The following is a 12,783-nucleotide window of genomic DNA, read 5'->3' on the forward strand; positions in this document are numbered from 1 at the left end:
TTAGTACTGTCGACCGAGGACAGATTTTTAGCTTGCGTTGTTTCAGCTCTAGCAACGTGAAGTCTTTGGAGAGGGTACAGGGAAGATTTATCAGCATGGTTTCTGGTTTGAGAGATTACATGACTAGACTGGAGAAACTGTGTTAATCAATTCTATCTAAAACTGCAGCCTTAAAGAATTAAGCTTATTTGTGTAGAGGTATAATTCTTGTTTAGGATTTAAGACACATGATAAGGGAGAGATCCCAGGTTCTTGAAAAAGCCCCATAAAGTGGGCTTCATTGGTGCAATAGTTGGTGTTGTTAATTCATAACTTCTGGGACAAGGGTTGGACCCTGCCCTTAGGTAAAATCTTTGCCAACTGCACAATCTCTCCACACACTCTGGCTTGCATTCCAAAGACATTCTGATTGACACATTGGGTAATTTGCTTCGTAATGTGAGTTAATGGCAAAAAAAAAATTTAAAAGCAGGGTTGACAAGCATATGTGAGGGAACATAAGTTGTGAGGTTACAAGGAAATAAGGAGAGTAGGGATAGGGTTAATGGAATTATACAGGTAACTGCGATAGACTTGATTGGCTACATAGGCAATATGTTATACCCATAAATAAGTATGTTCCAATTATCTGCCTCACTTTCCAGATCATTTTTATTTTGAGAACAGTCATTGATAGTGCCTTATAAAAGTATTGAACCCCCCCCCCCAACCTTTTGTTCACATAAATAAGTATTACAACCAGGAATTTTGATCAAGTTTAACTGAGAACTTTAATTTATGAATCACATCCTCCTTTTTCACAGAGGGGCCCAGAAACCAGGGAAAACTAAAGCATGAAAAACTAAAAATTCAAAAACTGGAACGAACGTCAGCAGTTCAAAAGTATTCATCCCCCTTTGCTCAGTACTTAATTGAACCACCTCTGGCAGCTATTACAGCCAGAAGTCTTTTTGGATAAGTCTCTATTAGCTTTGCGCAAAGTGATGGAGCAAGATTTGTCCATCCCTTCTTGCAAAATTGCTCAAGCTGTGCCAGGTTAGTTGGGCAGTGGCAATCTTCAGGTCTTGCCAGAGATAATTGATCGAGTTAAGGTCAGGATTCTGACTGAGCCACTCAAGGACGTCAGTTTTCTTCAATTTGAAGCCACTCCATGGTTGTTCTGGAAGTGTGTTTTAGGTCATTGTCCTGCTGAGAGGCAAACTTCCTCCCCATTTTAAGCATTCTGGCAGAGGCTAGCAGGATTTTATCCAGACTCTCTCTGTATTTAGCAGCATTCACTTTCCCATCAATCATGCCCAGATTTCCGGTCCCTGCTGCAGTATAATACTACCTCCACCATACTTTACAGTAGGGATTGTGTTACCTGCCTGATGCACAGTATCAGATTCACGCCACATGTATCACTTAGTGTCAAGGCCAAAATATTCCACGCTAGTCTCATCAAACTACATCATCTTCTTCCACATTTTTACTGTATTTTCTAAGAAACACTTTGCAAAGTCCTTACCAGCACAGAGCTTTTGTTCAGCCAGAGCTTCTTCCTTGCCATTTTTCCATAAATACACTGTTTGTGCAAGGCCCTAGAGATTGTAGGGCCAAGTACTTCAGTAGCAGCCATTGTCTTCTGCAGCTCACTCAGTGACCGTTGGCATCACAGTAGTCTCTCTTACAAGTTCAACTCTTCGATGGCGACTAACTTTAGAGGGGTGTCCTGACCTAGGCAGTCTGACTTTGGTTTCATATTTTCTCCACTTTTTCATGTTGAACTGGACTGTGCTCTGAGGTATGATCAGTTCCTTACAGATGGTCTTGTACCCTTCCCCAAATTTGTGCTTCTCTATTATCATTCTCCTACCTTGTTTTGAACGCTCTTTTGTCTTCATTTTGGTTTGGTCTGTTGAAAATTTACCGTACTGTTGGACCTTACAGAGGGAGGGAGTATTTATTCTTATGAATTCAATGAAAACAGTTGATCCTCCAATTTTCTGCATCAACAAATTGGGTGAATTGGTAAGGTAACATATAGCCTGAGGAAAGTTAGTGTCATAATTACAAAGTGGATGAATATTTCTTCAGCCTCACAATGTTATTTTTTAATTTTTCATCAGTTGTTGACAAGTTTTTGGAATTTTTCTTTTGATTTGACATGATGCACAATGTTTAGTAGATTAGTTCAACAAGTCCTACTTCAATATGTTTTGAATGTAGAAAATAAGATACTAATATGTAAAAGTAGTTGTGGGGCTGAGTACTTTTTCAAAGCACTGTAGCTGTATCACGCGCAACAAATGACATGTAATGACTTCTCTAGGATTTGGTGAAATGTTTGATACTTTCCTGTTCTGATCAGAAAGCATGGCACGAGAATACTGTAAGTGTTCAGACGTTATGTGTGAATTAACCTTCAAGTCAAGTCGAGTTCATTGTCACGGGCACAAGATACTGATACAAGGAACAAGCGTGTAAGTAGCTCCATCACAGACACATGGGTACAGACAAGGTAACCTTCCTGCGGTCAATTTCAAGCCTGCCACTATTTCCCTGCAGCAATTGTATAGTTATCCCCAAAATTGCTTCGAGATTCCAAGTGGTGGAATGGGTGAATGAATCTAAATAGACTGTTTGGAGAGCTCTTTTCCAAGATCTGGCATTCCCAAGATAGGCTGGATGCTCTTCTTTTACGGAGGAGTTTCTATGATTCGATTAAAATCCCGGGGAGTACCCAGGGAGCAGCAAAAAAAAGAGTGAAGCAATGCGCACAAAGTCATAAAGCAGCCCCGTACAGAACATCTGCAAGTGCTGATTGCTGTGGTTTATTTGGAACACTTTGAGGATGGAAAGCAGTGGAATGTTTACAGGGCACTGCACCCTGAAACGGTGACCTTTCACAGGAGGGAGGGAGGCAGGGGAAGAAGCGGCAGACCAGACTTGTTCATGAGAGTGTACAGTACTTTGTTGAAGTTCCTACTTCTGGATGGCGCTGATGCTCCATGTTGTTGCCTGAGATTGAGAAATGTTTATGGCAATCAGACACGAAGGTGAAATAGAGACTAAAGATCAGTTCAACTAACCCCTCACTGAATGAAGAATGGATGAAGGACCTTAATGCTGAATCCTGGTCCTTTTTGACATATTGAAGAAAGCTGCTGTGATCTTTGTCTTTGCTTTTGCAGTTATGGGTCCCTATGTAAGGCGAATACTCTGTGATGAGCTTGGAGCTCCTGCAAACTCTGCTGTCAATTGTGTTCCATTGGAAGACTTTGGTGGACATCACCCAGACCCAAACCTCACATATGCTACCTCCCTTCTTGAGGCTATGAAAGGAGGGGAATATGGATTTGGTGCAGCCTTCGATGGAGATGGGGTAAAGATTGATCTGCATTTATTACCATAATATCTTTTGTTTATTTATTTTACTTTATTTTATTTACAAATACAGCACAGTAACAGGACCATCTGGTGCAACAAGCTTGCACCGCCCAATTGACCTACTAACTCATGCCTCTTAACAGTTCCTCATTTAATTAGTGGTGCCTGAGGTATTCCCTCATTGTCAAGGCTATCATTCCTGATGGTCTACATTTAAACGGTGTACTCTGCAATCTCTACCTAGGTCTTATGTAACTAAGGAGGTATTACCAGGAGACCCTATTGATCTTAACAGGATATTCATGGACTTTGCATGTCTTTGGATATTTGCTGCTCTAATCTTTTGAAGACTTGTTAAGAAAATGCAATGTCACCTTAACTCCAAATATAAATACTTAAGTTGCATAATTTCATACAATTAAAATACGCAGCCATATTTGAAGTGGACTTAATGTAATCTTGTAGTCATACAAAATCATGAACACATTATATGAGATAGCTTGCTTGATTACAAATTCTCAATACTCTCCTGCATGCTAAACTTGGCTGCATGTGTTCCCATCTTGGCTTTTGAATGGTTATAGAGCCTCCATGTACAGCAAAAGGTTTCAGAAAAATATTCAGGGCATGCCCTTTACCCCATGTTCTGGCTCTCTTCCTAGAATCCAGGTAAAATAATGTAGGGCAGCTTTCACTTGAAAATATCCAGATGGCTGCTGGAGATTGTTAGAAGACAAACCAGATGAACTTAAATTGGGGATAAGATATTAAAATAGATTGCTTTATTCAAAACAGGATCGTAACTTGATCCTTGGGAGAAATGGGTTCTTTGTCAATCCCTCGGACTCGGTTGCTGTGATTGCTGCAAATATCTCCTGCATTCCGTACTTCCAGAAAATGGGAATTCGAGGATTTGCAAGAAGCATGCCCACCAGTAGAGCACTTGACAGGTAAGAAAGTTTGGCTTGCTCAAAGTTCTAATAACTAATTAAACTGTAATATGACCTCATGCATCAATGAAAACAAGACTTGTATTTCTAAGGTGCTCATGCCCTAAGGACTCCTTAATTTGTTTCACAGCCTCTGAAGTAGGAACCACAACAGCCAATGCACATTCTTGTTGAATCAAGATCCACAAGATGGATGTAATATTGATCATATTGATTTCTGTTTGAAGGATAGTTACTGGCCAGGATACCACTGTTCGTCTTCATAATCATGCCTTGGAACCTTCAGAATTAGAGTCAGCTCATTATGTCTGACATGCAGTGTGCCATGAAATTCATTGCTTTGCACAACAGTACAGTGCAAGTCACTATATCTACAATGGCAAATAAATAAATACTGCAAAAGAGGAATAACGAGGTAGTGTTCATGGCCCATTCAGAAATCTGATGACAGAGGGGAAGAAGCTGCTCCTAGATTGTTGAGTATGGGTTTTCAAGTTCCTGTACCTCCTCCCTGATGGTAGTAATGAGAAGTGCCCATGTGCCATGTCTTGGGAGGTGAGTGTTGTTAATGATGGATGCCGCCTTCTTGAGACGTTGCCTTTGTAAGATGTCCTGGATGCTGGGAGGCTTATTCCTGTGATGGAACTGGCTGAATCTGCAGTCCTCTTTCAATCCTCTGCATTGGAGTGGCCACACCAGGTAGTGGTGCACACAGTCAGAATCCTCTCTCACTTCCATTTGATGAGGTTGAAGAGGTCTTGGACAGATGTCTCATCTGAGCAATAGAACCTCTAACACTGCTGCTTTTCGTCAGAACTGCACTGGAGACTCAGTGTAGGCTTTTGTTGTCAACTTCCTTTCTGCCCCTAAGGGTGAGAGTGCTTTCCCTGCTACTTTTGACCTGCCTTACTAAGTGACTGCATAAAAAAGGCATGAGTACATGGGTACAACTAGTTCTTCTCAACAATCAAGTTGAGTTTATTGTCATGTGCACAAGTACAGTGAGGTGCAGATACAATGAAAGCTTGCTCAGAGCAACGTAACAGGCACATATGTTCAGACACAGAGTATAAATTCCACATACATAAATTATACAAGACAGTGGAGAGAAAAAGAAAGATAAAATGTCAATGCCAAATAAAGCACAGAGACATGTCTATAGAAGTACAAAAACAGGTCCACAGTGTTCCATTCTTGAGTTAGGATCAGAATTGTGCAGATCAGGTCAGAATCAGTTTTAGTATCACAAGCATATCTTGTGAAGTTTGTTGTCTTTGTCATAGCAGTACAATGCAATACATAAGTAGTGCACAAAGAAAAATAAAAAAGGTTCCAAGGCAGTGTTCATGGGTTCAATGTCCATTCAGAAATCAGATGGTAGAGCAGAAGAAGTTGTTCCTGAATTGTTGAGTGTGTGCCTTCAGGCTCCTGTACCTCGTTCCTGATGGTAGCAGTGGGAACAGGGCACTTCCTGAGTGATGGCGGTTCTAAATGATGGATGCCACCTTTTTCACGCATTGCTCCTTGAAGGTGTACTGGATATTATGGAGGCTAGTTGTCATGATGGAGCTAACTAAGTTTACAGCTCTCTGCAGCTTATTTCGATCCTGTGCAGTAGCTCCCCCCTCCCTACTAGATGGTGATGGTTGTATGAGAGTAGTTGTTGCTGAACCTGGTGGCGTGGGATTTCAGTGCATGATGGGAACCACATGAAGCTGGCATGTCCTGGATGGTGGTAGGCCTCAATGACAGCCACGCCTACTTGAAGCAGTGCCTGCTGAAGAAACTGCATGTGGTGGGGATCTCCAAGATGTTTTTATTTACGGATTACTAATTTCAATGCTATGTGTAAATGGTGAAAATAGTTTCCCAGTCAGTCTAAGGATCTTTCACTTGGAGCAAGGTATCTTTTCCAAACCTCTGTTGCCCATGTCCGACTCAAATCAAGTCCCACTCGCCCATTGGCTGTGATCAGCATTGGCTTATTTCTAGCAATACTTTATCTTCATCATACTTGTACTTACATTGCTCTGAGTTTCCTTCCTCTAAGTCTTAGTTAACTTCACCACCCTTGGAAACTCTTGAGATCTCTGCACACTTCCAGTTCTACCCTTCTGAATTTCTGACGACAACTGTTCACAGATTTCTGGTTTAAGATGGTGCAAATGAAGATGGGCTACAGCTTATTGCTTATAAAGCAAGGAATACATCTGAATACTTTATTAATAGCACTTTTTTTCTACGGAAAGTTGTGGTAAATGATCACCAGAAGCAATGAGGAGGTGAGAGGAGGCAAGGCTGATCTGAGAGTCAAGGTGTGCTTGTGTGAGCTAGGGTTGGAGTGAGGTCGAGGCGCATTAGAGGACAAATGATTGGAGTGAGGTTAAGACATGTTCGAGATGGAGTTATGGGCATTCGAAGTGGAGAAGAGTTAGGGCAGATGAGTTTTTGCGCCTGTCCACCAAAATCAAGAGCGAGGTTGGATTGATCTAAGTGCCAAGTGGAAAGGTTGGGCATAGGCTGGAACGTGGCAGCGGGATCCAGGCCCAGAGTGTATTGATGCGACAGGGACCAGGTCCTAGTGCGAGGGATGATACAGTGTTTGGACAATTTAAACACTGAGTTGGATAGATTGTAAAGGCTGGGTGTCAGGGACTGGAGGCGAGGATCGAGCCGATTCTCCTTGCTGCTCCGCAATGTTTACTTGACTCTCCATGGCACTGAAGCTGAGGCTGTGGCCTACTCCAGGCTTCATGTCAGAGCTTGACAATGATTTGCCCCACAGTGTGATGAACTGAGGCTAAGGCTGGGGGCTTGTTTCAGCTGATCCGGGCCTTGTGCCTGCGAACTCACTTTCATTCTGAATGTCATTGCTTGCTTTTATGTTTGCACGATTTGTGTTTTTTTTAATGTCTCTCTGCCCATTTATCAGTCTTTTTACTAATGGGCGCTTTAGGGTTTCTTGTTTGGTGGTTGCCTGTAAGGAGATAAATCTCAAGGTTGTATAATTGATACATAGTTTGACAATAAATGTACTTTGAACTTTGGACAGTGGAGGTTGGGAGAGTAGATAGGGAGAATATCAGGAGGTAAGAAGAGTACCTCTAAGGGTTTCAGCAGTCAAAGACCTGAAGCATGGACCAGGAATCTCAAATAGTTTGTTCAGTAAATCTGTGTTTAAAAAGCTACAAGCAAAAATATTGACCATAGTAAACCTGGATGGATTTTGATGCTATTCTAATCTAAATGCAAACTTAGACCTGGAGGAACATGTCTGATTCTGAACTGCTATGTGAAACTGCCTAACAAGTCCCTCAGTTCACAGGTAACTAACAATAGTCAATATGGAATATATGTTGTGGACTCCTGGTGACAGGTAAGAAAAAATTTTGTAAGAAAGACATAGCCTATATTGAGACTGCCAATATATGAATGTACTCTTTAATATATTTGCAAATTTTATGAATAATATTTTCTATAAAAACAAAAGGATGCAAAATAAATGATCACATTTTCAAATACTTTAAAAATACAATATTTCTTGACCTGAGTAATTTTTGAGGAAGATTGAGAAAGCTCCTGTGATCAGCAAGAGCAGATATACTGGTTTAGTGAGGATTCTTCAATAGGACTGGTTAAAATGCTAATTTCTTTGCAATTTATACGTACAGTATATTGATTTATCCCCTATAGTGGATTTCAGGTTAGATCAGTTATATATGATAGCAGTTTAGTGCTCAAAGAATGCCATGTGTCTGAAAGAGGCAGCTGCCTGAGAGGCGAATAGGAAGAATAGATGAATACTGTAGATCACGTGCAAAATCCTGCCAATATAATTGAAAGTAGAGATTTGGGGACATAATGTCATGGCTAATGGTAGAAATTAACCCTAGAGTTAATGTAAAAGTCTTGGGTTTCAGTTGTCATGGAAATAGGAAAATAGACCACTTATAATGTGATGTGACAAGGGCCAGGTTGCACAGGAAGGGTCTGTACTGAGTTTGTACTCTATACTTCATCTTTTGTACGAATTTGGTCATACACAGTCAAGAAAATAATTGGGCTAAGATATATATGATCATTTTGTAAATAATAGGGCCCAAGTTGCAATAAAGAGTGGTGAGATAAAGGAGATAGTGAGATAGTGGTGAGATAAAGGAAGTATTATAAGATCGTAGGTAGAGTGATCCGAGTGAATAGCTGTGGTTTGATAGGTTATGTCCAAGATATTTCAAAGGTATTGTAAGGGTACAATTGGGATATTGCAGGGTCATTACTAGGATATTGCCGTGGTTGTTAGTTTGTTCCTTGAATATAGTTAGAGTTCCCACTGCTGCCTGTAAGGAGTTTGTATGTTTTCCCCATGACTGCAGGGGCTTTTTCTGGGTGTTCTGGTTTCCTCCTACAGTCCAAAGACGTACCAGCTGATAGGTTAATTGCTCATTGTAAATTGTCCTCTGTTTAGGCTAGGGTTAAATCGAGGTTGAGCTGCATAGCTCAGAGGGCCAGAAGGGCCTATTCCGCGCTGTATCTAGATAGATAGACCAACAGACAGACAGAGTGTAGTTTGATTATTATTACAGCATAGCTGGGAGTATTTTAAGAATTTATCCAGTGTAATCCTAGGTTATAATAAGGATCTTCCTAGAGTAGAGGAAGGGAATCGCTAGGTAATAGCTAGAATGGATCTGAAGAAAACCTGGGTTGTTTCGAGGTAAAGGAAGGATATCGCTAAAGGGACTATATGAGTAGAGTGTTTCTAAATCATTCCTTGGAAAATACATGGGTATTTCTATACTAGTTGAATCTATTAATAGGGTAATTGAGGGTACCTCTGGACAATATCAAGAATATTTCCATAGTATAGACTGAGATTTATCTAGAATATTCCTAAAATATAGTGAAAGTGAAATTGGGGTATTCCTAGGCTATTTCTATGGTATTGCTAGAACATTCCTAAAGTTTGGTGAGAATATTATAGGGGTCTAGCTTGAGGCTTTGGAAGATATATTAGGATATTTTTGTGGTTTTACTGAGAGTATATACTATATTTGGTGCAAGGTAATAGCAAGAACTGAAATTACTCAGTGATATTGACACAATGGTACAAAACACATCACAATGTGAATTGCAGCTTAGTTATCAAAATGGCTGAAATGCATTCCCTGGAGGACACTAGCAGCACTGAAAGGAAACATCTGCTTTGGTCAGGTCCAGAATCAACATGATCTATGTGACACTGCTGTAATGACTTGCTGTTGTAGTAGGGCTAATGATTTTATATTCTGTGGATCTCATATGGTGACGTATGTGTACTTGGATGATAAATTTACTTTGAACTTTAAATCAAAAGCAAAGAGAAGGCAATCACAGAGTGCTTACACTGCAGTTCCAGGTAGTTACCTGCTGAGTTTCAGATGTACAGGTGTAGGGTGTAGTTGCACTATGGGTTTCGTGTATATTAACACCCTGAGTTTCATATGCAGTTACACTGATTTTGAGGTTCCAGGTTTGGTTACATCTCCTACTGCAGATGGAGTCACATTATAGTTACAATGCAAGTTCCATGTGTAGTTTCACCACAATTTCATCTGCTGTTATATCATGAGTTTCATTTAATATACTACCACTAATTCCACGTGGTGTTACAACTCTAGTTTTTCTAATGTCACTCCACTAGTTTTACATTGTGCTACACTACTGGTTTTATGTAGTGATATCCCACCAGATGCTTAGTATTATTACACTACTCACTTCAAGTGATGTTACACTACCAGCAGAAGGTGAAATTACATTTTAATTTCTACATTTAATTGCACAAGTATTTCCTACAGTGTCATACAAAGTGCTTCAGTCAGAGTAGCACTGCTGATTGCACTTGGAGTTACACCACTCATTTCATGTCAGAGATGCAGCACTTTCCACGTGGAAGGAGCCCATATTTCATCACGTGTCACGCTCTAAGTTTCTGGTGCAATTCCACTACTAGCCTTGGGCACTTGCACGATTGCTTAAGGTGGAGTTACACTGTCAATATCAGCTGCAATAGTATTGCAGGTTTCATATGCAGCCTGCCAACATGCTAAGTTCCATGCAACTTTTGTAACTTCCATACAACTGAACATTCATGCAGTGTTACAACACTGGTTTGAAGTGCAATTTCTCTAAAGAATTCCCCGTGCAGAATAGCGCCGTCTAATGATCTGGTGCACTTGAGCCTGAGTAGCTGATGTGCCACAAGTTCCATTACAATCCAGCAATCTATTCTTTGATACACTCAAAGAGTATTGCACAGTTATAGGTTCAGGCAGACAGGTAATTTGGGAAGGCAAAGGACAGAAATCTGCCTAACTCCTAAGCAGATATTGAAATAAATAACAGGATTCTCCTCTCCTCAGCTTTCCCTCCTTCCCCTGACCCCCACACTTTCCTTGCACAACTCTGGTCTTCCAAGGGATGAAGTGGGGAAGTGTTAAATGCATGGACAATGAAATCCATGTAGATAAGACCGTAAGACATGGGAGCAGAATTAGAACATCTGGCCCATTGAGTCTGCTCTGCCATTCAATCATGGCTGATCATTTTTCTTCTCCTCAACCCCAGTTCCTGGCCTCCTCCCCATAACCTTTGATATCAAATCCAATCAAGACCCTATCAATCTCTGCCTTAAATACACCCAATGACCTGGCCTCCACAGCTGCATGGGGCAACAAATTCCAAAAATTCACCACCCTTTGGCTAAACAAATTTCTCCACATCTGTTTTGAAAGGCCACTTCTCTATCCTGAGGCTGTGCCCTCTTGACCTAGACTCTCCCATCATGGGAAACTTCCGTTTTGCATCTACTCTGTCTAGGCCTTTCAACATTCAAAAGTTTTCAATAAGATCCTCCCTCATCCTTCTGAATTCCAGTGAGTACAGACCCAGAGCCATCAAACATTCCTTGTATGATAACACTATCATTCCTGGAATCATCCTTGTGAACCTCCTCTGGACCCTCTCCAATGCCAGCTCATCTTTTCTAAGATGAAGGGCCCAAAACTGCTCACAATACTCAAGGTGAGGCCTCACCAGTGCCTTATAAAGCCTCAGCACCACATCCTTGCTCTTGTATTCCAGACCTCTTGAAATGAATGCTAACATGACATTTGCCTTCCTCACCACCAACTCAACCTGCAAATTAACCATTTGGGTATTCTGCACAAGGACTCACAAGTCCCTCTGCACCTCAGATTCCTGGATTTTCTCCCCGTTAAGAAAATTGTCTGCACATTTATTTCTACTACCAAAGTGCATAACCTTGCATTTTCCAACATTGTATTTCATCTGCCACTTTCTTGCCCATTCTCCTAATCTGTCTAAGTCCTTCTGCATCCTACCTGTTTCCTCAACACTACTTGTCCCTCCACCAATCTTCGTATTATCTGCAAATTTGCCAATAAAGCCACCTATCCCATCATCTAAATCATTTATATACAGCATAAAAAGAAGTGGTCCCAACACCGACCCCTGCAGATCACCACTAGTCACTGACAGCCAACCAGAAAAAGATCCTTTTATTCCCACTTGCTGCCTCCTACCAATCAGCTAATGTTCTAACCATGTTAGTAGCTTTCCTATAATGCCATAGGCTATTAACTTGGTAAGCAACTTCATGTGTCAAAGGCCTCTGAAAGTCCAGATATACAACATCCACTGCATCCCCTTTATCTATCCTACTAGTAATCTCCTCAAAGAATTCCAACAGGTCATCAGGCAGGAATTTTCCTGAAGGAAACCATGCTGACTGTGTCCTATCTTGTCCTGTGTCACCAAGTACTCCATCACCTCATCCTTAACAAATGACTCCAACATCTTCCCAACCACTGAGGTCAGGTTAACTGGTCTATAATTTCCTTTCTGCTGCTTCCTCCTTACTTAAACAGTGGAGTGACATTCTCAATTTTCCAGTCCTCTGGCATCATGCCAGAGTCCAATGATACTTGAAGATCATTTCTAATGCCACTGCATTTAAGGTGCTTGCAAGTAGGTACATACAGAGGAGATGTCAGGGGTAAGTCTTTTACACAGAGAGTGGTGAGTGCGTGGAATGGGCTGCCAGTGACGGTAGTGGAGGCGGATACGATAGGGTCTTTTAAAAGACTTCTGGATGGGTACATGGACCTTAGAAAACTAGCTATGGGTAACCCAAGGTAATATCTAAAGTAAGTACATGTTCAGCACAGCATTGTGGGCCAAAGGGCCTGTATTGTGCTGTAGGTTTTCTATGTTCCTATAAAAAGATAGAATTTTTTAATGTTTTCAATCTTTAATGCTTTCAGGTTCCTAGGGTGCAGTTCATCTGGTCAGGGTGACTTATGTACCTTTAGGTGCAAGCTTACAAGCTCCCAAGGATTCAATTTTTATTTTGCTTTTAATATGATTAAAATATTAAGCTCAGCCTGGCATTATGTTAGTTGTGAAG

The 12,783-nt window shown here is 41.0% G+C and overlaps 1 protein-coding gene across 1 annotated transcript in view; it reads left to right on the plus strand.

Annotated features, from left to right (window-relative positions):
- pgm5 (phosphoglucomutase 5) overlaps window positions 1-12,783 on the plus strand; it is a 274,198-nt gene that overhangs the window by 106,972 nt on the left and 154,443 nt on the right. The window contains exons 5-6 of the mRNA XM_059973848.1: window positions 3,174-3,364; window positions 4,165-4,319. Of these exons, the coding sequence (XP_059829831.1) occupies window positions 3,174-3,364; window positions 4,165-4,319 (346 nt within the window). The remainder of the gene's footprint in view (window positions 1-3,173; window positions 3,365-4,164; window positions 4,320-12,783) is intronic.

This window comes from Hypanus sabinus, chromosome 7, assembly GCF_030144855.1.
Source record: "Hypanus sabinus isolate sHypSab1 chromosome 7, sHypSab1.hap1, whole genome shotgun sequence".
Taxonomy (NCBI): domain Eukaryota; kingdom Metazoa; phylum Chordata; class Chondrichthyes; order Myliobatiformes; family Dasyatidae; genus Hypanus; species Hypanus sabinus.